This window comes from Cydia strobilella, chromosome 12 (genome assembly GCF_947568885.1).
Source record: "Cydia strobilella chromosome 12, ilCydStro3.1, whole genome shotgun sequence".
Taxonomy (NCBI): domain Eukaryota; kingdom Metazoa; phylum Arthropoda; class Insecta; order Lepidoptera; family Tortricidae; genus Cydia; species Cydia strobilella.
Window position 1 is genome coordinate 1,839,089 of NC_086052.1, and position 26,564 is coordinate 1,865,652.

The following is a 26,564-nucleotide window of genomic DNA, read 5'->3' on the forward strand; positions in this document are numbered from 1 at the left end:
CGGGCTCTAACGAAGTGCGGCAATGGCGGGCAGCGGCCGCTCGCACCCCCCGCGCCCGCGCGTTAGCACCTCGAGGGCCACGGTACGCAGCAAGCGTGCACGTTTGGAGCGTGCGTTTTGTGGCCAAGGCGTTACACATGCCGTTTGGCCGTCAAAGACTGTCAGCCCTCAGCATTTCGACAAGGTTCACGACGGCCACGATAGGCGTGGCTTTCAAAGGGCTAAGCCACGAAATAAACGCTCCAAGCAAATCCGCTACGCTTCCGCTGCTGGCGTCTAGTTAGACAGTTATCGTTAAAAACAAAACAAAGTTACTTATAGATTTTTTTTTATGAGACGAGTGTAGTGATGACGAGTATATTCCGAGATTATATATTTGTAATAATAGTACATTATTGTCGAGGCTCGCAATTAGCTACTTGCTGGCTGAGGATTCGTTTTAAACGGACGACCTTGGGAGTCCGTTTAATTGAATCCGAAGCCAGCAAGTAGCCTTCCAGTCGAGTCATATAAAGTGCTTTTCTCAAAAATGGCGCAATAAATGCAAATATAATAGAAATATCGCAGCAGCAACGTTCTTATGTATATATTTTCACAGAAATAAGTAAAAAGATTTGCTTTGCCGCCGTTTAATTATTTTTATTAAAAATGGAAGTGTATTTTTCTGCTGAAAATACGCCAACCTATTTGAGACACCTAAATAGTCGCGGTACCAACATTATAATAATAAGTACTGATCATCTGTTTGGCTGTTTAATGGCTATGCCTTCATTTGATATGGCCACTTTAACTTTTAAAAAGTATCGAACTCGACAAATAATGGAATACAATGTATGCAACATTGCAGTCCCGAAATCGTGACTGCAATGTTCTTAACTTTTTAATTTTTTGACTGACCATAAACTACGCACTTCGCGACCTACTTTTTAACCGGCAACGTCGACTTTGCCGTCCATTTTTGAGAAAAGGTATTTACTCACATTAAGTAGTCTTTTCCGGTAGTTCAAGAGAAGTGCGTTGCTTGCGATAAAATGTTGGCGTGTGGCCCGACGCGTTCCGCGCATCTCGCGCTGCCCGCACGATGACACATGCTACTACTACAGACTAGACAGACAGATTCTTTCTACACACTACTGATACTATTGTTGTAGTAGTAGTAAACTCTTTATTGTACAAAAATACACATTCAAAATTACATGGTACAAATAACAAGATGTACAAAGGCGAACTTATCCCTTTGAGGGATCTCTTCCAGTTAATCTTTCGTTGTTATTGTTTTACTTTGACTAGTTTTAAGTTTATTATTGTACGTCCGAAATGGGCAAGCTGTTAGATCCTATTTTACCCACAACATCTAGTACACAGTTCTGAAAATAAAGGAATCTTACCTTACATTTGTACACTATTCTAACCTGGTTTATCCGGCATGGGTATGACAGTCTTCTCAGGTAGCTCTAGCGATGTGCGTTGCGCGCGATAGAATGCTGGTGTGCGGCCCGCCGCATCTCGCGCGCCGCGTGCTGCGCCCGCGCGTTCCAGCAGCGCTGCGGCGGCGCTAGCGCGGCGTCCCACTGCGTAGTGGAGCGGTGTACGGCCGAACTGACGAACATAATTAAGTAATAGTGCCTTCTAAAATCAAAAATCTAAGTTAAGAGAAACGTAGTTTCGACTTCGTTGTATCCGTAAAGTCGCACGAATTACCGCTAACTCAACAATGCTTTAGTTCAGGGGTCGGCAACCTTTTAGCAGCCAAGGGCCACATAGTAGTTAACGAAATTGACGCGGGCCGCACTTTGTTAATATTTATGACTTTATCAGGTATTGTTGTTTGCCAAAATTATATACAAAATAGCCAAGGAGAGTTTAGTTCATCTTTATATCTACATACTCGACAATAGCAACCAAGATTAGGCAAATGCCAGACGAGGCAGGGCTTGCAACTCAACTGGATTACTTATTCAGCGTTTGCGACACATTGTCGTTACGCCTCTATGAATCCTTTTTATCATTGGCACGTGCGTCTCAGTGTAGAAGCGGATCTGCGACAGCTTCAAGCCGAGAATTGGCAGGAAACGGCGCAGGATCGGGAAAAGTGGAGTGCTCTCGTTTCGGAGGCCAAGATCGTCTTTGGGTCGCTGTGCCCTGTGCCATATTAGTTAGTTAGTTAGTTACGTGCGTCTCGCTTGCGCCAGCAACAAGTAAAGAGAAATGCACGCGCGAATGATAACATTTTATGTGGCGGATTTGCCCTAAGGCCAAGCAGTGCCGGCCCGAGTCCTTGATCAGGGTAGAGCGAAATGGGGCTTTGGCGCCCTTCGTTTTCGCATTTTGCCCTATTTTTTCTCATTTGCCATTTTGGCGCCCCCCTTGCCATCCGGCGTCTAGAGCGGCCGCTCCACTCGCTCTACCCTAGATCCGGCCCTGAAGCCAAGTATGCCCGGGCCTAGGGCGGCAAGACGTTAGGGGCGGCAACAAGCAAGATGAATGCTGAGAAAGGGGCGGCTGGTAAGTTACTACAGGGCCTGGGGCCTAGGGCGGTGAAGACTGCAAATCCGCCACTGAGTAATTTTGTAATGTAAGTTGGAATTGTTTTGGCTAAGGCGTAGCACATTGTGCATATAGCATACCTGCGAATTGTTGCAAACATGTAAATAAGCTACTGATAGTTAATAGCACTGACGATGACTCCTGCACTTGAACACTTGATTTTGTGGACTTAAAAAATCTCTTGGCAGTAGATTAAGGATATTAAGCCTACATGATTGTATTATTAATTGAACTGTAGGTATGTCTTTACCACCGTCCACCATACTCAAAACCAAAAGTGCAGGGCATTTTTTTTATTAGCCTACTTTGGTGTCCTTTTTTATTAGCCTACTGCTGGTAGGGTTGCTATGTGTAGGGACGTCGACAGGGACTTCGTTTTTTTTTTTTTGCATTTTTGATTTAGCGACACAGGGGGTTGCAAATATTGCTCCGGTAAGTATCACCGGGACACCAAGTTGCATGGTGACGTATGGCAACCCTTGAGCAATTCTGAACATTGACGGGACAATTTGCTTAATGGCGGGGACACCGGGACACCAAGCTTCAAACTAGGACATGTCCCGGTGTAAGGGGACGTATGGCAACCCTAACTGCTGGGCTCCCCTCGTTTTTTCCACTCGACCCTATCATCGGCATTTTCCCACCATTTAGGGTAGAATGCGTCCATCTGCTTTTCGGTCTTAAGCTTAAGGAAAGCATAGCATCAACAGAAATCATTTGACTATTTAAACAGTATATTATCGTTTGCCGACCTTTTTGTTTAGAGTCAAGAGTCAAAATATTCTTTTCATTTCTCATGCTCTGAAAGAGAGTCATTGTTGTTCTAAAAGGTGCGCAGAAAATGATACGTGTCTGCACTAGAGCATTTCACGTTCGAAGTACGATTTTTTTAATTTTTTTACGATACGCAATTGAAATTTGAGTTTTTAAACGGATTTGTTATAAAATTTCCATTTTGACATTTGACTCTCCATTCCATAAATAACGATACTTTTGCCTGAATTGTTAATTGAAAGTACCCTCAAGAAATACTATAAAAATGTATACTTAACCATGTTTTTAAAAAAATACATGCATTTTACTTTCCTCGTATTCGAAAGGAAAAGTAGAGTGTTTAACTCGGGTGAAAGGCATCATTTCTGCCTCGGACTATTGGCGCTCTCACTGCGTTCGAGCGCCAAAACACCTCAGCAGAAATGAGCCCTTTTCATCCCTTGGTTAACAATCTACTATTATTCAAATAGGCCTAGCAACAAGCACTTTTAAAATAGTCAAGTTTTACAAATATTATTGTTTAGCCCAAGTTCCTATCCAATTAATGTATATCTAAACATGTTTTGAACTCGTAACCCTAACTACCAACAAGGAAGCCATAATGTGACGCACATTCCGACTTTAAACTAGAACTCGATTGTCATCCAATCGATAGGCTGATAGACGCATGTACCATCAATACCATCACCCACACTGTTAACTGACAGTTCGTGAACCTTATTACTAAAGGCATAAGGCCCACCGATGGACAGTTAAGAGTGTTACTGTTTGTAGCTACCGTCGCTATCAGATATCGGAGCAGCCATGGTGTTCACAAATATCTGAACAAAACCTATACACGGTGGCTAAAAAATAAGTGCATTCCCGTTGCCAGGGAGGTTTTGGGATTACACTGAGCGACTTTTACTATGGGACCAACCACGAAATCGCGAAAAAAAATTTGGCTGCTTCATACATTTTGGCTGGTCCATTTTCTATGGGAGGGTAAATTCTTTTTTCGCGATTTCCTGGTCCCATAGTAAAAGTTGCTCAGTATAATCCCAAAACCTCCCTGGCAACGGGAATGCACTTATTTTTTAGCCACCCTGTAGATACTAGAGCCGGACCAAGCTAACTACATGATATTTGCAATGACAAATTAAGTGTGGTAATGTCATCGTTAACGTCATCATCATCTTCCTCGCGTTGTCCCGGCATTTTTGCCACGGCTCCATGGGAGCCTGGGGTCCGCTTGGCAACTAATCCCAAGAATTGGCGTAGGCACTAGTTTTTACGAAAGCGACTGCCATCTGACCGTCCAACCCAGAGGGGAAACTAGGCCTTGTTGGGATTAGTCCGGTTTCCTCACGATGTTTTCCTTCACCGAAAAGCGACTGGTAAAATAAATATCAAATGATATTTCGTACATAAGTTCCGAAAAACTTATTGGTACGAGCCGGGGTTTGAACCCGCGACCTCCGGATTGCAAGTCGCACGCTCTTACCGCTAGGCCACCAGCGCTCTTAATGTCATCGTTAACGTCAAAATACTATGAAAATATATGACGTCAATAATGACACCCCTACTTTGTTCTGTCCAAGTCGTCCACAGTCCACACTGATGGTGGTTATAGCATAGACATAAGACCGATGGTTAGTTCCTATTAGTACAACCTAATAAAATTTAGTGTCCGATCGAAACCGTATTTTTTTGCCGAAACCGAAAATTCGATTTTCCTCTAGCTTTGGCCGAAATATGATTTTTATGCCGAAACTTCGTCCGGATACTACCGAAAATACAATTTCGGCGCGGCCGAAAGGTTCGGTAGTTTATTGGCTGGAAGCAAACATTCGGCCCTAACAGGATTTTTATGCCGAAACCGAAAGCAAAACCGAAACTTCAGTCGAACACTAGGTGGATAATAACATACTGTACCTAAAGCTAGCAATCTAGGCATTTTGAAATGGGCACGAACATTTAACTGAACATCGATAAACCTTATCACTATTAAAATAAGGGTCACAAATGGGTCAAAAATTAGTTAAATTGTAATTGGAACCAAAAACTAGGTATTATTCCAGGTCGTACAATTATCAGAACAATTGCGCATGTATATTTAATAGGTCTACATTTCTGTCGGCCATTACTGAGAGATAATTGGAAACCGACTGAATTAGGTGCAGTTAAAGCTGTTTTTAATATTGTTTTTAATGGATTTTACCTATGACCTATGGCGGTATTTAACATGGTTTTGATGTGCATGATTCAACTTGTTGTAGGTATCATCATAATATTATATTGCTAGCGACCCGCCCCGGCTTCGCACAAGTTACACAAAACCTTTACAAATTATACACAAAAACCTTCCTCAAGAATTACTCTATTGATATGTGAAAACCGCATCAAAATCCGTTGCGTAGTTTTAAAGATCTAAGCATACATGGACAGACAGACAGCGAAAGCGACTTTGTTTTATACTATGTAGTGATGTACCTACTTACGAAGGTTTTTTTCTAGCTGTAAAAGTTTATAAACAGTTACAAATCTAAACTAAATCATACTAAACTAATCTAATCGTTTTTTCAATCCTTTTCAAGAAAAATATGGTTATGGACTAAAATTCGCCATTCAGACAAATGCCACTTTGACAAACATTTCATCAAAACATTAAATAATTTCACGGTTTAGACTCACTTGTTTCAGTCACTCGCGCGACATGTTGAAAACACGTGAGTCTAAACCGTGAAATTATTTTTGTATATGTTAGTATGTCTCACAACAGTTTAAATTCGATTATTTCATCAAAAGTTCACAAAGAACAATCCTTCACAAAGTTCACATTCGAGTGTCGTGTTTCGGCGGTTCCTGATCAGTGTTCAACATGTCGAATCTGGCGGCGGAGCACTGCCCGATAAACATAGCCAGTCAGTGCCAGCGTCATAGAGTTTACCCAAGCTATGTCCGCTTTCCGTGTTTAAATTTATTCACCTAATTGTGTGTGTATTTTTATGTAGTATCAACCTGCAGAATCTGGCGGCGGAGCACTGCCCGATAAACATAACAATTCACCTAATTGTGTTTTTTTTTAATGATATAGAAGGCAAACGAGCAGACGAATCACCTGATGGTAAGCGATCACCGCCGCCCATGGACACCCGCAACACCAGAGGGGTTGCAAGTGCGTTGCCGGCCTTTAAGATGGGAGTACGCTCTTTTCTTGAAGGTCCGGAAATACCGCAGGCGACAGTTCTGTTCATTCCACAGTTTAGCTGTGCGAGGCAGGAAGTTTCTCTGGAGAAACGCACAGTTGAGGACTGCCAACTATGTAAGTGGTAAGGGTGGTAATGTTGTATTTTTATCAAGTAACATAGTAGGTACTTACAGAGTCTCTCTGATGGACGAGCTGTGGGTAGTTGTTGACCAGCCACTCGACGATATCCGTGTAGTCATAGTACACAGCTTTATGGAGTAGCCCGGCACCAGCCTCGTCGCGACAAGTGACGGTTTTCTTGCGGTTATATTCGCCGTCCAAAAGCTCCTGTGAATATACAGACAGTACATGTATTGGTAGTGGAACTACGTTTTATAATTTCCTAATAGTTCTCCGTTTGAAACACTTTCGAGCTCGGTGTGTGGGGATATAACTCCAAAGGTTGGAAAACTTTGATGTCATTACATTGAGAACGCCTGCTGAAACCCATTCACGGGATATAACTCCAACACTCAAAGGTTGGAAGATTTTGATGTCATTACATTGAGAACGCCTGCTGAAACCCATTCACGGGATATAACTCCAACACTCAAAGGTTGGAAGATTTTGATGTCATTACATTGAGAACGCCTGCTGAAACCCATTCACGGGATATAACTCCAACACTCAAAGGTTGGAAGATTTTGATGTCATTACATTGAGAACGCCTGCTGAAACCCATTCACGGGATATAACTCCAACACTCAAAGGTTGGAAGATTTTGATGTCATTACATTGAGAACGCCTGCTGAAACCCATTCACGGGATATAACTCCAACACTCAAAGGTTGGAAGATTTTGATGTCATTACATTGAGAACGCCTGCTGAAACCCATTCACGGGATATAACTCCAACACTCAAAGGTTGGAAGATTTTGATGTCATTACATTAAGAACGCCTGCTGAAATCCATTCACGGGATATAACTCCAACACTCAAAGGTTGGAAGATTTTGATGTCATTACATTAAGAACGCCTGCTGAAATCCATTCACGGGATATAACTCCAACACTCAAAGGTTGGAAGATTTTGATGTCATTACATTAAGAACGCCTGCTGAAACCCATTCACGGGATATAACTCCAACACTCAAAGGTTGGAAGATTTTGATGTCATTACATTAAGAACGCCTGCTGAAACCCATTCACGGGATATAACTCCAACACTTAAAGGTTGGAAGATTTTGATGTCATTACATTAAGAACGCCTGCTGAAATCCATTCACGGGTTTTTTTTATACCACGTCGGTGGCAATCAAGCATACGGCCCGCCTGATGGTAAGCAGTTACCGTAGCCTATGGACGCCTTCAACACCGGAGATATTACATGCGCGTTGCGCGTATTGTAACACTTGAAAAAAAGAGAGAGTTTGGTCTTTGGTTTAAATTTGGTTGGAAAATGAGACTAGGCTATTTCTAAAAGGGCCGGACACTTGCCATAGCGTTGCGATGCGACACAGTGCTAACGAGACAAATAAATAAAATAAATAAATAAATATTATAGAGACAGGCGTTCGTCTTGGCCTTAAATGCATTTTCGCTAGATAAGTGATGATAAAGCTTACCATCCTCGACCATATTTTTAATCAGCATCTATAAGAAAAAAAGAAGAGTGAGTGAAAGAAGAGCTATTCTGAACACTATTGCAAATAGATGCGGGAAAATGATTGGACACTTAATACGAGACGACTACTTCTTTAAAACTATCCTGGAGGGGCGGATAGGAAGCAAGCGGGGAAAGAAAAAGTAGGGGTCGTGTCTTATCAAAAAGTCAAAGAGCTGGCGCAGGATAGGGAAAGCTGGAAGGTACTCCACCGACAAGAGAATAACTCTTAAGTTATTGAAGACGATGACTTTAATAATACTAACAGGTCAACATTATAGAAAAGCACGCAGCACCAACTACTAAGAGTTAAATCAATTACCAGTTGTACCTGCAGTTCCAGCAGAGAGCCCTTCTCCACAGCCTCTTGCAGCGCCTCACACTTGTTGACTAAGGCCTCTATATGAGTGGGTAGGGGCAGCGTCTCGGCCTCTAAGAGAAGACGCCGGCCCTGCCCCGCGAGCACGGCGCGCTCCAGCCCTCCGTCGGCCCCGCCGCGGGCCAGCTGACGGAGTTGAGCGGCTGTCACCGAACCTAACACTGCGAAAAATACATTATTTATTTATTATAAATGAATAAAACCATAATATTGTCTTCGGTTACCGCGATAGTTACTCATGAAATAAAACTATGAAAACGGATTATATCGCGTATATTGAATTTATAATACATCCCGACGTTTCGAACTCTTTACAGCGTTCGTGGTCAACGGGTGACTGAGGAAAAATTACAAAGTGCAAAAATACCCACATACTAAAATAATGAACAATCATAGACTACAAACTTTAAGGCTGGTTGTACATGCAAAATCGGTTCATAAGGCTAGTTATACACTACAATTATTTTCAAGTAAAGATATATATATATATACGTGATAAAAACTACGCCGGCTCCAACCCTACACCACGGACCCGAGAAGATTTAATTCCCTCCTAAATTGTAGGAGGGTATCCCAATATGGGACCGGCAACAAACTCGGCGGGACACATCTTTTCAAAACATCAGAATGTCCAGCATCATCCAACACTAAGGTCTCACAGTCTATGTCTCGCTTGCTCCTTTATCAGATGGACTACAGGATCCCAAGCTGGTGGTAGAGAAAAGCCATCTTCAAGTTCGAAACGTCGGGATGTATTATAAATTCAATATACGCGATATAATCCGTTTTCATAGTTTTATTTCATGAATAAAACCATGTTTATGATATACGCTGGGTAAAGGAATCTTCATTCATCACGGATTTATTATTTCTGGGTTATCAATGTTATCATATATCACGTGTTCAGTCAAGAAATTCACCACTTCGTACCTTATCACCGTGTACCTTAACACAGTGACAATAGTATAAGCAAAGATAGATATAACTCCGTAATAGATGGATACAGTCTAAGGAAAAAACGTGCCTCGAAAATCAAGAAAATTTGATTCTCGTTCAGAGGGCGCTACTAGCTTTGGCCAACTGTCGTATAGATGGCGTTGATGGTTTCGTTTGTTATTAAACAATTTTAACGCATATCAGTGAAAGAACATGGGTCAAAATCATAAAAATAATTAATGCAAATAAAAAAAAAACATTTATCCATATCTAAATACATTTTATCGTATTTTTAAAAATATTTATTTTTAGTTTTAAAGTGTGTCGACAGATGGCAGTGAATTTACTGGGGTTACAGAATTTACTATGACAGTACCGCTCTAGTATAAGTTACTCTATGGTATAAGCATATACGGTTCATTATGATTGACACTATGATAAGGTACGAAGGCGCACAAAAAATCCTCGACAGTATAACTGCATGAACCGCATTAAGGAAGTACCATTTTACCTTGCTATCTATGGTACATTAAATGTACATCAAAAACAAATGTTTTGGGGACATTGGTTCTTTATGTACCTATATTATACTAGATAGATAGATTGATTGTATTTCTTATTGGAAATTACATGATATTTAACGATGTCACAATGTTTCTAAATAACATCACTAACACTTGGCTTAGAAGGTATGATTGAATACCTGTTGAACACCTGCTAATACCTGCTACGTTGAAGTTTTTTTTTAATCAAACCCTGAAGAAAAACACACTTCTAAAAGCTTAAAAGTAACACGTCTGGTCACAGTTAAAGTTTGAACATGACAAACTAAAGGATTATACAAAACTGTTTTCACTAGCCTGGTGAACCGGTAAACAATAATTATTTGCAATAAAACATTATCACGATTTCACAAAGGCATAATTAGATGATTATTGCGCCCTGATATGAGCCCTAAGGCCACATTTAAGACGAAATTGATGATATTATATGCTGTTATTAAACACCTTTTATAATTATTAAGCCACTAGTTACATAATTATGTATGATGTACATTATAATACATTTTTAAATGAGTGAAATTACATAATGGAAAACCACATACCATTTCCTGATTAAAATAAAATGCAATTGCAATGACATTATTTAAAAGGATTTTTTTATGAAATAAAATCATGAACGGTGAAGAGTTGCTAAGTTGTTTAACTTGTATACGTATGTATAAATGTATTTTTTTTATTTTTATAATTTGAAAAATAAATATTATTTAAAGATTAGAACTATAAAAACCCGACATTATCACCACAAGTATTATGTTTTCCTTCACGATATCTTGTTATAATTTGCAATCGGGTTAACGAAATATTTAGATCAATACGGTTTCACTCACTATTATTTTTAGTAGTGTATAAGTGTAGTGTAGTGTAGTGTAGTATTACTATGTGTTTTAATCTAAATATTTTGAAATATGTCTCACGATAGTTTAATTTCAGGTTTACAAAAACTACTTACAAGCATTTCAACGGAGACTATGCAAAGTCAGCAACAGAGCGCCACTGAGACAATCCCCGAGTCGTCGCAAATGATCTGTAAGGGTTTTTTTGCTATCGCTAGATTCTTGCTTGATTAAATACGGGGTGCTCTAAAATTATGTATCCACTTTTAGAAGTACCTACTCGTGTTAAAGGGGCCCACACTATCAGTCCGCCGGACGATATCTGCCTGTCAGTTGTTCGGAACTGACAAATTTTGCTTCTAACTGACAGGCCGATATCGTCCGGCGGACTGATAGTCAGTGGGCCCCTTTTGGCTGAACGTGTGAAATGCTATGTTGATTCTTTGCTACGTACGACCATAGAGTAACTTATACTAGAGCGGTACTGTCATAGTAAATATTGTAACCCCAGTAAATTCACTGCCATCTGTCGACACACTTTAAAACTAAAAATGTATATTTATAAAAATACGATAAAATGTATTTAAATATAGATAAATGATTTTTTTTATTTGCATTAATTATTTTTTATGATTTTGACCCATGTTCTTTCACTGATATGCGTCATCCAACACTAAGGTCTCACAGTCTATGTCTCGCTTGCTCCTTTATCAGATGGACTACAGGATCCCAAGCTGGTGGTAGAGAAAAGCCATCTTCAAGTTCGAAACGTCGGGATGTATTATAAATTCAATATACGCGATATAATCCGTTTTCATAGTTTTATTTCATGAATAAAACCATGTTTATGATATACGCTGGGTAAAGGAATCTTCATTCATCACGGATTTATTATTTCTGGGTTATCAATGTTATCATATATCACGTGTTCAGTCAAGAAATTCACCACTTCGTACCTTATCACCGTGTACCTTAACACAGTGACAATAGTATAAGCAAAGATAGATATAACTCCGTAATAGATGGATACAGTCTAAGGAAAAAACGTGCCTCGAAAATCAAGAAAATTTGATTCTCGTTCAGAGGGCGCTACTAGCTTTGGCCAACTGTCGTATAGATGGCGTTGATGGTTTCGTTTGTTATTAAACAATTTTAACGCATATCAGTGAAAGAACATGGGTCAAAATCATAAAAATAATTAATGCAAATAAAAAAAAAACATTTATCCATATCTAAATACATTTTATCGTATTTTTAAAAATATTTATTTTTAGTTTTAAAGTGTGTCGACAGATGGCAGTGAATTTACTGGGGTTACAGAATTTACTATGACAGTACCGCTCTAGTATAAGTTACTCTATGGTATAAGCATATACGGTTCATTATGATTGACACTATGATAAGGTACGAAGGCGCACAAAAAATCCTCGACAGTATAACTGCATGAACCGCATTAAGGAAGTACCATTTTACCTTGCTATCTATGGTACATTAAATGTACATCAAAAACAAATGTTTTGGGGACATTGGTTCTTTATGTACCTATATTATACTAGATAGATAGATTGATTGTATTTCTTATTGGAAATTACATGATATTTAACGATGTCACAATGTTTCTAAATAACATCACTAACACTTGGCTTAGAAGGTATGATTGAATACCTGTTGAACACCTGCTAATACCTGCTACGTTGAAGTTTTTTTTTAATCAAACCCTGAAGAAAAACACACTTCTAAAAGCTTAAAAGTAACACGTCTGGTCACAGTTAAAGTTTGAACATGACAAACTAAAGGATTATACAAAACTGTTTTCACTAGCCTGGTGAACCGGTAAACAATAATTATTTGCAATAAAACATTATCACGATTTCACAAAGGCATAATTAGATGATTATTGCGCCCTGATATGAGCCCTAAGGCCACATTTAAGACGAAATTGATGATATTATATGCTGTTATTAAACACCTTTTATAATTATTAAGCCACTAGTTACATAATTATGTATGATGTACATTATAATATTTTTTTAAATATGTACATCATACATAATATATAACAACTAGTCTATAATAATACATTTTTAAATGAGTGAAATTACATAATGGAAAACCACATACCATTTCCTGATTAAAATAAAATGCAATTGCAATGACATTATTTAAAAGGATTTTTTTATGAAATAAAATCATGAACGGTGAAGAGTTGCTAAGTTGTTTAACTTGTATACGTATGTATAAATGTATTTTTTTTATTTTTATAATTTGAAAAATAAATATTATTTAAAGATTAGAACTATAAAAACCCGACATTATCACCACAAGTATTATGTTTTCCTTCACGATATCTTGTTATAATTTGCAATCGGGTTAACGAAATATTTAGATCAATACGGTTTCACTCACTATTATTTTTAGTAGTGTATAAGTGTAGTGTAGTGTAGTGTAGTATTACTATGTGTTTTAATCTAAATATTTTGAAATATGTCTCACGATAGTTTAATTTCAGGTTTACAAAAACTACTTACAAGCATTTCAACGGAGACTATGCAAAGTCAGCAACAGAGCGCCACTGAGACAATCCCCGAGTCGTCGCAAATGATCTGTAAGGGTTTTTTTGCTATCGCTAGATTCTTGCTTGATTAAATACGGGATGCTCTAAAATTATGTATCCACTTTTAGAAGTACCTACTCGTGTTAAAGGGGCCCACACTATCAGTCCGCCGGACGATATCTGCCTGTCAGTTGTTCGGAACTGACAAATTTTGCTTCTAACTGACAGGCCGATATCGTCCGGCGGACTGATAGTCAGTGGGCCCCTTTTGGCTGAACGTGTGAAATGCTATGTTGATTCTTTGCTACGTACGACCATAGAGTAACTTATACTAGATCGGTACTGTCATAGTAAATATTGTAACCCCAGTAAATTCACTGCCATCTGTCGACACACTTTAAAACTAAAAATGTATATTTATAAAAATACGATAAAATGTATTTAAATATAGATAAATGATTTTTTTTATTTGCATTAATTATTTTTTATGATTTTGACCCATGTTCTTTCACTGATATGCGTTAAAATTGTTAAATAACAAACGAAACAGTCAACGCCCTCTATACGAGTGTAGGCCAAAACTAGTGGCGCCATCTGATCGAGAATCAAATTTTCGTGATTTTCGAGGCACGTTTTTTCCTTAGACTGTATCCATCTATTACGGAGTTATATCTATCTTTGATAATATTATGTATTGTATTTTATCTCATCATCAGAAACATAAATGTGAAAGACATGCCAAATTATAAGAGGCGGAAACTAGGCAATATATTTAATCTTCAACGATATAAAAATAAGATAAGATGCTATACGTATTTTAATGAGTGAGGCTGTGTATGCAATATTTCAACTTAATTTTAAGCTTTCAACTAAATACATGGACTTAATTTTCGTGGAATAAATGGTTAAATACTACAACAAATATTACATGTAACTATAATTTACTTATATGACATGTGCGGGTGACAAGTACCTATACTCGCAAGTTATTTATAATGTGGTTATCAAAATGACATATTTTAAATCTAGTTGGTCGTTTCTTAAATGTAAATGTAATTGCCTCAAGACTATTGTGATTAATCGTGAAAGTTCTGATGTTCCAGAAAAAGTGAAAATTGTGCTATAATTAATTAAGTTGTACTGTAAAAACTGTTAAGATGCCTTTAATTGAAATCGCCAGTAAGTACGTTCCTTTTATTTACATAGTTATATTGAACACCTGATTCCCATGAACACGTTTTTGGCATTACGGGTTTTATATACATACATAATTATTAAGATAGAAATCCTGCATTTCTGCCAGGTAAACGGAAAGAGCATAAAAATTAGGTGCCAGTTTAACAAAAATGTGCACATTTCCCACGCTTATAAAACGAAACAAATTCAATTACCATATTTACCATTGACAGACGTGGCTCAATCTACGATTTCGTCGCGTCGCTATAAGTACATGCGGCCCCACACCAATTTTGGTGTCTAGCCATAGTAGTTGCCGCGCACCGCTACGGAACGGACGCCTGGGGCCCGTTCATCAAAAGCTTGTAGCTTGTAATACAAGTGGAAGTCCCTTTTTGACAGCTTTTGTTAGGAAAGCTAACAAGCTTTTGATAAACGGGCCCCTGCTCGTATATTTTTACAGTAATCGAGATAAAAGGTATAAACCTCCGTCATGGCCAGAACTAGTGTTGGTAGGAACTCGAGTCTTTTGAGTCTGAATTTGAAGAACTCAGCTCGTTTTTACGAGACTCGGCGCTTAAAACACTTCTGAGTCTTTTAAGTCCCGAGTCGAGTCTTTTCTCAACGAGCAACTCAAAAGGACTCGAGCCTCCGAATAAAGACTCCGTCAACATTTTTATAGGTTTATCCTAAATAACTGTAAAGAAATTAGGCGTTGTGTATGATTTGTGTACATAATCTTCAAATTTTACATAAAGACAATGCATTTCGAAATTGTTTGTAAAAAAAATCAAGAGCTCTCTGAAAAGGACTCAAGTCTCTACAAAAGACTCGAGACACTAACAAGTTGAAAAGAACTCTAGTTTAGATTTAATTATAAGAGTCTGAAAAACTGAGTCGAGTCTTGAAGCAGAGGACTCAAAGGACTCGAGTCCCAACCAACACTAGCCAGAACCCCTCTAGTATATATAAATTTCATTCAATAGCGTGACGAGCGTTCGCGTTTGCGTTATGTCTATTTCTGTATGGGATTTTAAACAGCGCGCCAAGCGGGACATTTTGGAAACTCCAAATCCCATACAAAATGTCATTTAACGCAAACGCGTACGTCACGTCGCGCTATCGATGAAATGTACACTAGCGGGCGCAGCATGGTTCTATTTTTATCGCTTCTCACTATGCCCATCACTCGCACTTACATACTTGTAAGAACGTGACAGGAATGGTGACAAGCGATAAAAATGCGACCGTGCTACCGCCGCGCGCTGCTGGGGTACATTTCAGTGTAGCTGTACTATAGTTGAGTGTACTTAATTACAATTAGTTAAAAAAATGTGCCCTTGGCCGGCATGTAACATGCAAATGGAGCAGCCTGTTGTTCGCATGTTTATGACCATTCTGAGATTACTGGATTTATGCCCTAACATCCGGCGGTCGTGGCCTGACATTGTATTTTCACCTGTACAGGTTGAGCACAATCCGAATGAAAAATTCTAGATATATAAAGTAGCAAAACTGTTAGCTTAGCACCCCTGCTTACATTTTTAGGGTTCCGTAGTACCAAAAAGGTACAAATGGAACCCTTATGGTGCGACTCTGTCTGTCATATTGCTAAATATCTCGAGAACTACTGAAGCTATCGATTTGAAATTTGGAATAGTTATGAACAGCGCTAACCTTAACACATTGGAAGTGTAATTTTTTTATTGTATTTTTATTAATTATGAAAAATGACCAATATAAAGAGGGGACAAAAAGTCAAAGTCTAGTTACTAGGTCGAGTGGGTTATCATTTGAAATAGCTCGAATTTAACATTACAAAACAATTTTTTATTTGTTTTTCGTCGTTGTCCCTGTGGACTAAACCGTATTTCCCGTCCCGTCGTTGTGAATTAATGAGTAAGAATTGTGAATGTTTAAATCAACCTATGTACTTATATTATAAATTATTTCTAGTTGTTTTAAAATAACGTCAACTAGCGGCAAACTACAATAATGACAATTAACATTACTTTACAGCAATTTACTTAATTGAATCGTTTAATTATGAAATTTACTTCACGGAAGGCGTGAATTATTATGCAAATGTAATTCGGACGGAATTGCATGCAGAGGTGTAGGGTATTCATACAGTAACTGAGCGTTTCTTTTTTTTGCCATTTTTTTATGTTACCTTTTTTGCCACTTTTGTTTTATTTCTAGTCAGGATCACGAGCCCTTTTCTTCCTTATAGGAAAAAAAAAGTCTCCCAAAATGTCCATACTTTTTTCAAAGTTCCATTTTGTTACCGCTATACAAAGTATATGGGGAAATGGTAACACAATAGGAAAAAACCTTGGGACATTTTTCTATCCCATTAGGATCGAAAGAGCTCGTGATTCTAAGTAGAAATAATACAAAATTTATGAAAAAATACAAAATAATGAGTGGCATTTTTTTAAGAAACGCTCAACTGACAATTTGACTTGATGCGAAAAATATAATTAATTAATTAAGTAAAAAGTCGCAGTACTTACCTAAATACATTTTTACTGTTGAAATAGTACGATTTATTAGATTCATTTTCAGGTATTTATGGTAAAAAAAGCGATTTCTTATCAAATTTTATGTTAAATATCTTTTAAAATAAACTATGAATAATAAATGTTAATATAGTTTTCCTTTTTTATTGTGGGACGTACCACATTATTACAATCTATAAATTGTATATACAGATGTCAATCACAATGAAAAAATCAACGATGATCAACTCTGGTCAACGTGGGTCTCGTGGGTGTGTGTGAGTCCCACGTTGACCAGAGTTGATCATAGTTGATTTTTTCATTGTGATTGACATCTGTATATACAATTTATAGATTATGAATAATAATGTTGCTGGCCATAAATGTTGTACAATACCATGCATTTAAGTTGTAAGTAAGTCAATGACCTGAGTTGATTACTACTACTCTACTTTAGTACTAGGATACATTATATCCTACACTACTTTAATACTAGGTTACAAGAGTAAACATACGTCCTAATATCCTATATGCCATGACAGAGACAAAGTTCCACAAACAACGTTCAACGTGTTACCTCCCTGTCACACTTACGTACGAATTTTCAAGTGCGACAAAGAGGCAATACGTCGAACGTGGTTCGCGGTCCCTCAGAATATGCCTACCAGAGATACGTATAGTAAGGACTGTCAATCTCCAAGTCAAGTGTGAAGTCAATTTTCATAATTTGTACCAAGCTTAGAGGAACTACTACAGAGGTGACAAGAGGGGAGGGGGGAGATGACCGAACGAGCTGGGCCGTGTTGCATAATAAACTACAACTAAGCGGAACTCCTTTTCTAAGTGAAATTAGAAAAGGAGAATTTATATAAGCTCAGGAATGTACCCTTGAAATTAACAGACTTAAAAAAAACACCGTGTATATTGGTACGTAGGTAACTAATGTCGTGGCTTCCAACCTCCGTGGCGACCTGACATGGACTAACTGACTCACTGGCTGACTGACATACATATTTGGCATATTGGAACGACCGACATCTAAATTCAAAATTAGACATGACAATCACAAGACCAGTTGACGAACAGTTCACGACAGACAGCGGACGACGGCCAGTTTGTTATGCAAATTGTCTTCTGTCAAGCTTCTGTCATCTACCGCTGTCAGATATGGATAACTGTCATTTTATTAAGATAATTGTCACGATTTCGCGTTATCACGCTACCATGCTGAGCCCGCAGGTATACACAACGATTATACTGAAACGTAACGTTACAAATTGCCAGTCTATTATTTATCGTCTCTGGCCTCCGTGAGAGTGAGTGAAAGAAGAGCTATTCTGAACACTATTGCAAATAGACGCGGGAAAATGATTGGACACTTAATACGACACGACTACTTCTTTAAAACTATCCTGGAGGGGCGGATAGGAAGGAAGCGGGGTAGAGGAAAACCCAGACGCAGCTTTTTAGATCAAGTGAAAGAAAAAGTAGGGGTCGTGTCGTATCAAAAAGTCAAAGAGCTGGCGCGGGATAGGGAAAGCTGGAAGATACTCCACCGACAAGAGAATAACTCTTAAGTTAATGATGATGGCCTCCGTTATCGTGAATAGATCATACTGCTTCCCAACACTAATGGAACTAGCACAATTTAGCCCCTACACACCTATCCAGCCCTATCGCAATACAAATAGGGGCTAATTCCCCGTAGCATGTGTAAAATGCAATGTGTACAGTCGCCATCAGATATATCGGAGCGGCCGCGGTGCACACAAATATCTGAACACGCTTCTATTGTCAAGGCGTTAAGTGCGTGTTCAGATATTTTTGAGCACCTCTGCCGCTCCGATATATCTGATGGCGGCTATACACGATTAATATTGATGTCGGTCCGACGACATAGTTAATTTAATGTTATTTGAACCTTATTGGAGCGTATTAAGGTTTATAATGGGGTGTGGGGTGTGTGGGTTCGACAACCAATAGGCTGTTCACCTAAGCGGCCTACAAAACTTCTCAATTAGTGGCCTGGCTTTTTAGTAGATTCTACCAATGAGGGCTACCGTTTTTGTGCTCACCAGTTGGCGCCACTGTAGATGTAGATCCAGAAAAACAGATCTCAAAATTCTTCTTTGCTTATTTTTATAAAATTAATACGTTCTAATATACACAAAGGTATTTTAACGTGTGCTTCGTAGGGTGTGCTTCGTAATTAATACGTTCAGTCGACCCACCTACAAAAAGTCATAAGTGTCGACAATTTTCCACTTAAAAAATTCACTTTGGATATAAATATGCAAAAGTATTGCAAAATGGCGCGCATATTTCGTATAACTCACCCCTGAGACAGGGCGCACGGCAAGAATAATATTCCACATAGCTTGACTAAACATTCGCCTAAAAATAACCAGTATTATCCGTGTGCAAGATATGCAAAGAAACTTTCATTTTGGTACTGGAAAACTTTGATCCACATACAAAAATGAAGATACTGAAAAGTCCATAAACAAATTGCGCAATTTTGGAAATTTTCCGACGTCACATGGTAGTAACCAGAGTATTAAGTATGACGCGTTATAAAGCGTTAGCGCGATTTAGATCTGGACTAAATCGCGCTAACGCTTTAAAGATGGTTGAAGTGTGCAAAAAAGAGTGAAATAGGCAGTCGACACATTCAAAAACGCTCGAATGTAGATACCAAAATATTCGGTTAGCAGAATGGAAAATTAGAAAAGCTGCATACAGGAGATATTGTAGGTGGTTATATTTATAAGGAAATAATTCACGCAATCAAATATTAATTACAAATTGTATACTTCCAACTTCTAATGACAAAATTAAATATAAAAGTGTAGGCGGCCAGTCGTGGGAATAGCAAGTCAAAGCGTGCGAAATGTTCACTTTATTCACGCCATCACGCTAAGGTCGAGCTGTTGATGTGTTGTAGACTAGCCAGTCGCGGCACGGGAGCGGTGTCAGACTTTTTAAATAGTTTCTAGGAATTAGACACATGAAATGCGTAATACGTAATATATAAGGCCCATCGCTATGATTCGTAGCGATAATAAATAATAAATGCAAAAGTTAGCCAACTTAGCTCAAGTTTGCAATTTTTTTTTATGATATAGGAGGCAAACGAGCAGACGAACCGTCTGATGATAAGCAACTACCGCCGCACATGCACACCCGCAAAACCAGAGGGTTTGCAAGTGCGTTGTCAACATTTAAGATGGGAGTACGCTCTTTTCTTAAAGATTTGAAGGTAGCAGCGGTTCGAAGACGACAGTTGATTCCACAGTTTAGACGCCCTACTACTATTCCTACTGATGTACAGTCGCCATCAGATATATCGGAGCTGCCGAGGTGCTCACAAATATCTGAACACGCCACTAATATTGTCAAGGCGTTAGAGTGCAGGTACAGATATTTTTGAGCACCTTGGCCGCTTCGATATATTTGATGGCGACTGTACACGCGTCATGGGTCATTGTGTGAGTAAGTTGCTTAAAATCCGAACTGAGCGTTTGCCAAAAGCTCGTCAAACTGCGCTGTCGCGGGGCGAGGTAATTCGAAACGGGGCGGGGCGGTGCGTGGCCGTTCTGTATGATAATACTATAACTTATTCTGTGATAACGTAATGAGTATATAATGTAGTTTATGTTGTCAATATGCACACAATAGAGCCTAAACAGCCACATACGCCGTGAGGTTTCCTTGGATTAATCAATAATCCATATTATAGCAGAAGCCTTGTTGTGAAACCTCCGGCACATCTGCTTGTATTCTCAAGAAAACGGGGACATAGAAAACTTTTATAAATTTTATAATCGTTGGCGTTACCTATATTATTTATATTTACTAAATTTAACTGGGCTATAAACGTTCGATAAAACTTAAACACTAGCACCTGCTACTTATTTCGTTTTATTTAATTTAATGTAATTTAAACTTTCACGATTTTTACTCATTATTATTTACAACGACGGGACTTAATCGCGTAAAATAAGTTTTAAATTTACCTCCGACGTTTCGAGGACGGCGTTGTCCCCGTGGTCTCGGGGGAGGTAAATTTAAAACTTATTTTACGCGATTAAGTCCCGTCGTTGTAAATAATAATTAATGTAATTTATTTTATTTATTTATTTTTGTTTGTCCGATTTTTTTGTTGTCAATTTCTCATACAATGTGGTGGATAGAGTTCCCTATTCTGTATAATATAAGCGCAATTTCATCGTATGTTCTAAAAACTCTTCCTCTGAGTTACAAAACGTATGGTATTTTCGTAACAGCTATCCATGATAATAAAGATTACATTAAAAATAAGCCATTTAGGTTGGGGGTATTTTTTTTTTTCTTAAATAAATTTATTCAATCAATGTCAATATACAAAAAAAAATCCATAACAACTTAAGGCTAAACTTAAGCTTAAGGGGGTAAATTATTATCAACGCCTTTAAAAAAAATTGTTGTTTCCAACCATATTTTATCCGATTTAGTTTCTGCCTAGTTTCTATAAATGCCTGCTGCATATAGCAGCGTAACCAGGGCTCGTCTAAACTTAAAACATTATGCAGTCATTAAGATAAGAGTTGACCTTCGCTTATTAAAATATATATATACCAGTTAAATTAAAACCACGCCAATTTGAACAATAAGATACGTCATCTACTAGTTCTAGAAACAAAATGGATTAGATATGTCGGTCAGTGTCAAAAATGACATTTCTTCATACAAAAACGTCATTTTTGACACTGACATATCTTAATTGCTCGAATTGGCCTATGCTCTTTTTTCTTATCAATAAAATATAAAGTATAGCATTAAAGACATATTAAAGTGATTAAAAATTAATAAACCATTTAAGCTACATATTTAGTATTGTCTTCGGTTACCGCGATAGTTACTCATGAAATAAAACTATGAAAACGGATTATATCGCGTATATTGAATTTATAATACATCCTGACGTTTCCAACCCTTTACAGCGTTCGTGGTCACCGGGTGACTGAGGAAAAACTACAAAGTGCAAAAATACCCACATACTAAAATAATGAACAATCATAGACTATAAACTTTAAGGCTGGTTGTACATGCAAAATCGGTTCATAAGGCTAGTTATACACTACAATTATTTTTAAGTAAAGATATATATACGCGATAGAAAAAAAAAATAAAAAAAAAGTCCTCAGTCACCCGTTGAGTCAAACGTCGGGATGTATTATAAATTCAATATACGCGATATAATCCGTTTTCATAGTTTTATTTCTACATATTTAGATTAAATATATTTTACACTTTATTCAGCTTTTATAATAGCTTTCTCGATTTTTTTAAAATACGAAACATCATTTAATAATGACAGAATGACACGCCTACTTCATGCGGTGGAATTCAAATTCGACATTGTGTGAAGACCTCGCTTCGATTTCGGTACCTAACTTGGGAACTGTAGCTGCACCCCCTCTAACCCAAGTAGATGAGACTAAGCTCAACAGTAGCAGGCGTGGCTCACTCCGCGATTTTGTCGCGTCGCTACAAGTACATGCGGCCCACACCAATTTTGGTGTCTAGCCATAGTAGTTGCCGCGCACAGCTACGGAACGGACGCCTGCTCCTGCTCGCGCTTGCGCCACCTAGCGGTCATATCTGCCGTAATAGACGCGTTTTGTTAGAGAGTGAACCTTGTACCTACTACTATTATTTATTCTGTGACAGTAGGTTCAAAGGGTTGGATGGTGATGACGATAATGATTCAAAGCTTGAGTAATCTATTCCTAGGAAATCCACTTACTTATGTATCACGTTATATCACATCGCCCATGACTTCAGAATTCCTTTAAATAATTAAAGTTGTTTTTTCGCAGAAGCGTGTTTAAAGTATTTACAGCAGCAACCAAACTTATCTTTCTAGGCCTTAGGCCAGGATTACACTTGTAAGTTTTACTTACGTAAGTAGGGACACAGCTATACTACAGAATGAAATATGAATATCGTTATCTCATTCTAGCAAATAGCTTTGTCCCTACTTACGTAAGTAAAACTTACAAGTGTAATCCTGGCCTAATGTCCTGTCATGGTGTTGGTGCCTAGTCAACGCGGGAATGTTTTATGCGCATTAGAGATGTTTGCTCGCGAACTGAACGTAAACATGCTTTAAGTCATATGTAGATAAGTATGGTGATCGTAAAATGAACTTTGACAGCTAAAAAATAAGGTTCCAATCTTGAATTCATTTCGATGAGGTGTACCATAATAGTATGGGGGATTATAACAGTAACACGCGATAGGCTTTTCGGCTGACATGGTGTTTGCACGACACTTTCATTCTGGCAGTACGCTGCACACGATCGTCATTTGTTTTAGTTTCTTTTAGGGAATTTCAGTTTAAACTTCGACTTAGCTATAGTTAGACCAAGAAGTCTGCAGCGATTTTGATAGCATACGCAGTGCAAGTGTTATTTTAAACGTCAAACTTCTATGAAATTATGACGTATAAATAACACTTCCACTGCGTGTGCTATCAAAATCGCTGCAGCTTTTCTTGGTATAACTCTACTCGTGTTTGTAAGTTGAAATATTTACCACGTACCTACATAATTTACTATGGATAGGAGTAGGACAAATGTAGACTTTAAGGCTAAGTAGTTGAAAGTTGGGAAATTAATGCAACGTTCAGTTATTTAGATTCTTGTTCAGGCTTCAAGAACCAGAAGCGTGTGATTGTTCCCATTCCTTTCTACTGTTATCACGCCTCAGGAAGGCGCATGGCGACGAATGTTCTATCATAACGGCAGCGGAGTCTCAAGTTAAATTGACAATTCACCAGTAACAACTAAAATGGCCGGTAGAGTTACAAAAAGCGCAAAATAGAATGGAATGGCAAAAATTTAAGTAGGCTTAAATCTTTAAGATTGAAAATGGCTAAAAAGGAGAAGAAGAACTAAAATAACTTACGTTTCGGCGGGCTGTGATGCACGTAGATGCCGTCCTTTCTGGTGCCTCGATCTTGCAGCCACTTCTTGATGCTCTCCATCACCCCCAGCTCTACGATGCTGGCTGATTCTTCACTGAAACATCTGAAGTTTTCATTAAAATGTTGTATAGGATTAAGACAATATTTTACTTTAACCTTTTGAGGGCCTAAAACCTGAAAAGCGTTGTAACTTGTTATGTTATGTTATGTAGAGTGAGCCGCTGTCAAAATAGCAAATGTATGTTGCTATCTTACACCAATCACTTTAGCGTAAGTGTGTATGTAATAACATTTTAGTATATTACGAATGACGTTCAAAATGTTTGTATATTTACCCAGTCTACTTGGTGATCGAAATTTAAAGGAAACCAGTCTCAATAGGCTTCATGAAACCACAAGCTTTGGGATTAGAAGCTTTCCGGCTTTCCCGTATCCCGCCCCAGTGAATTTTTCCTTTACTTCTTTCTTTATATTTATAATTTACACTTTACGAAGGTATAGTAAGAGTACTAAATTCTCGCTGGAATTTAGTCGAGGGATTGAAATTTTACTTTAATTTAAAAGTTGAAACCCGCACCCCCAACCTTCTGTTACCTAACTTTACTTGAACTTATTAATATTATGTATACATAGTCGCTCTATCAGTTCCATTCTCAAACGCTGCTGAAAAGAAAGATAATTCTGTGGGCATGATACCTTGATACCATAACATCTTTAAGTGTCGTAGACATTTAAAGGATTAATTCCCAGTATATCATCTCGTAGACAGTTGGACACATGGCAATGTCCGTGCGATCGATTGCCAGCCGGCGCGCCGGTCGATAATGTGCCGTATTAAATATTTACCGGCCAGCCGAAAGACTGACATCGTTCAACTTGTTGACCTATTACCGAAATATCGGTTCGTTTAGACTCTACATATATATATATATAGTCCTCCATATCGTGTCCGACAACGGCGACCTTTACAATTTTCTCTGATGAGCACGTATATGGCTCGCAAAACCGAACTTCGTTATAAATATTCGGTCGTACTGTGCACAATAAAGCTGCTGTGCGTTATAAGTGTATACGTAGGATGGCTTAGGTCGAGACTTCCGTTGAAGGCACTTTTGGTTCAGGTGTTCAAGACGAGCTTCTTCGAAAGTAGCTACACCTTCTCTTACCTTATTACGCCATTCCGGTCTTATAACCGCAAGCTCCTCCCAACGCTCAGATGGGATGTCGCAAGCTTTGAGATGGCGCTTCAGAACGTCTATCACAGAACCTGCCCCCCGTGGCTACGTTGCCTTGGGTGTCGTAAAAGCCGGCTAAGGGACTACTGTGACCTTTGACAGATCTAAATAAAAGCCGTTGATCAGTCACTGCATTCCTTACTCCTATCAGTCGTATCGATCACACGGTCCACTGGTGCCAGCCTTGTCAGGGCGTTAGGAAATAGTGGGTTTGCAGAAGCGCAACTGCCGGCCTAGCCAAGGTGACGATCGCTTGCGCTTCGCCATCGAATCGCTTTGTGTCTCGCTATCACTCTTCCATATTAGTGCGACAGTGACAGTAGCGTTTCGTTCGCTACGTAGCGTTAGCAATTGGCATGTGGTCTACGGGGCCTGTTCACTCACTAATGATCGCATCACGCGCAGATGATTATCTTATAATATTCACCTAATCATTCTAAAGTACCTACACAAAGTACATTTTAAAGTAGTAAGTACAATCAACTATCTAGATGGTACTTATACCTGTCAAATTATTACATTTTTGACAACCCTGATCATTTGTCTGTATTCCTACCTTAGTCGTCCATAATTCACCCCGGATCCAGTATGAATCAAAATGGCATTTTTCTTCAAAAAAGGACATTTAAACAAAATTATTGAGAAATATTTTATTATAAATCGATTCTCAAACATAAGACAAGAGTTTATAATAAACCTTAACATTTGTGGCCATCGAGGAAAAAATTCCTTTAAATTCTCTCTCAAAGTTCAAAATTGTCATTTGACGGTACCTATTGTTAGAGCGAACTTCTATAATTATTATGTTTTTCTCGCTGGATCTCGAGTTGACATGCGCTCTGTTTTCATTATACCTATTTATTAAATATTATTGTCATTGTCATAGATGTAAATCCACTTAATGATAAGGTTAACCTATAGAGCGCACGTGAGCGTATGTTACACTAATGTGTTTAATGATATTCTTAGTTCTGAAAATAATTTATGTCCCAGTCAATTACCGAGATACCGGCCATTTTTGTCTGGAATTTCCGCAGAAATAAATAAATAAATATATTTAACTAATAAAAATTACGTTATATCATTATATCACTTTTAATAGACGTTAGAACGTGTGGTGATATTTAAGAAGGTACCTACCCTCCAAAGCAAAACTGGACGATTAGGCTAGGATATTAATAACAGTATTTAATAATGACCTTGGACGGCAAACAGCTGTTTAGATTCGGACATTCGCGACACACAAAACACACGTAGTCTAGGGA

At 38.3% G+C, this 26,564-nt stretch overlaps 1 protein-coding gene across 1 annotated transcript; it reads right to left on the reverse strand.

Annotated features, from left to right (window-relative positions):
* Positions 1-151: 151 nt before the first annotated feature.
* On the reverse strand, positions 152-26,564 carry LOC134745834 (uncharacterized). The gene is made up of 6 exons (XM_063679924.1): positions 26,499-26,564; positions 24,046-24,153; positions 8,475-8,692; positions 6,683-6,838; positions 1,413-1,599; positions 152-276 (listed from the first exon to the last, which is right to left on the reverse strand). Exons 1-6 carry the CDS (start codon positions 26,530-26,532, stop codon positions 152-154), a joined length of 828 nt encoding a protein of 275 aa, XP_063535994.1. The 5' UTR covers positions 26,533-26,564.

What these genes read in the sequence shown, in the direction of transcription:
- LOC134745834 (XM_063679924.1), bottom strand. Translation starts at nt 26,532, where the DNA reads ATGTCCGAATCTAAACAGCTGTTTGCCGTCCAAG. An exon ending in ACAGCTGTTTGCCGTCCAAG is followed by an intron (nt 24,154 to 26,498) that starts GTCATTATTAAA and finishes GTTTCAGTGAAG; the next exon opens with AATCAGCCAGCATCGTAGAG. An exon ending in GCATCACAGCCCGCCGAAAC is followed by an intron (nt 8,693 to 24,045) that starts GTAAGTTATTTT and finishes TATTTTTCGCAG; the next exon opens with TGTTAGGTTCGGTGACAGCC.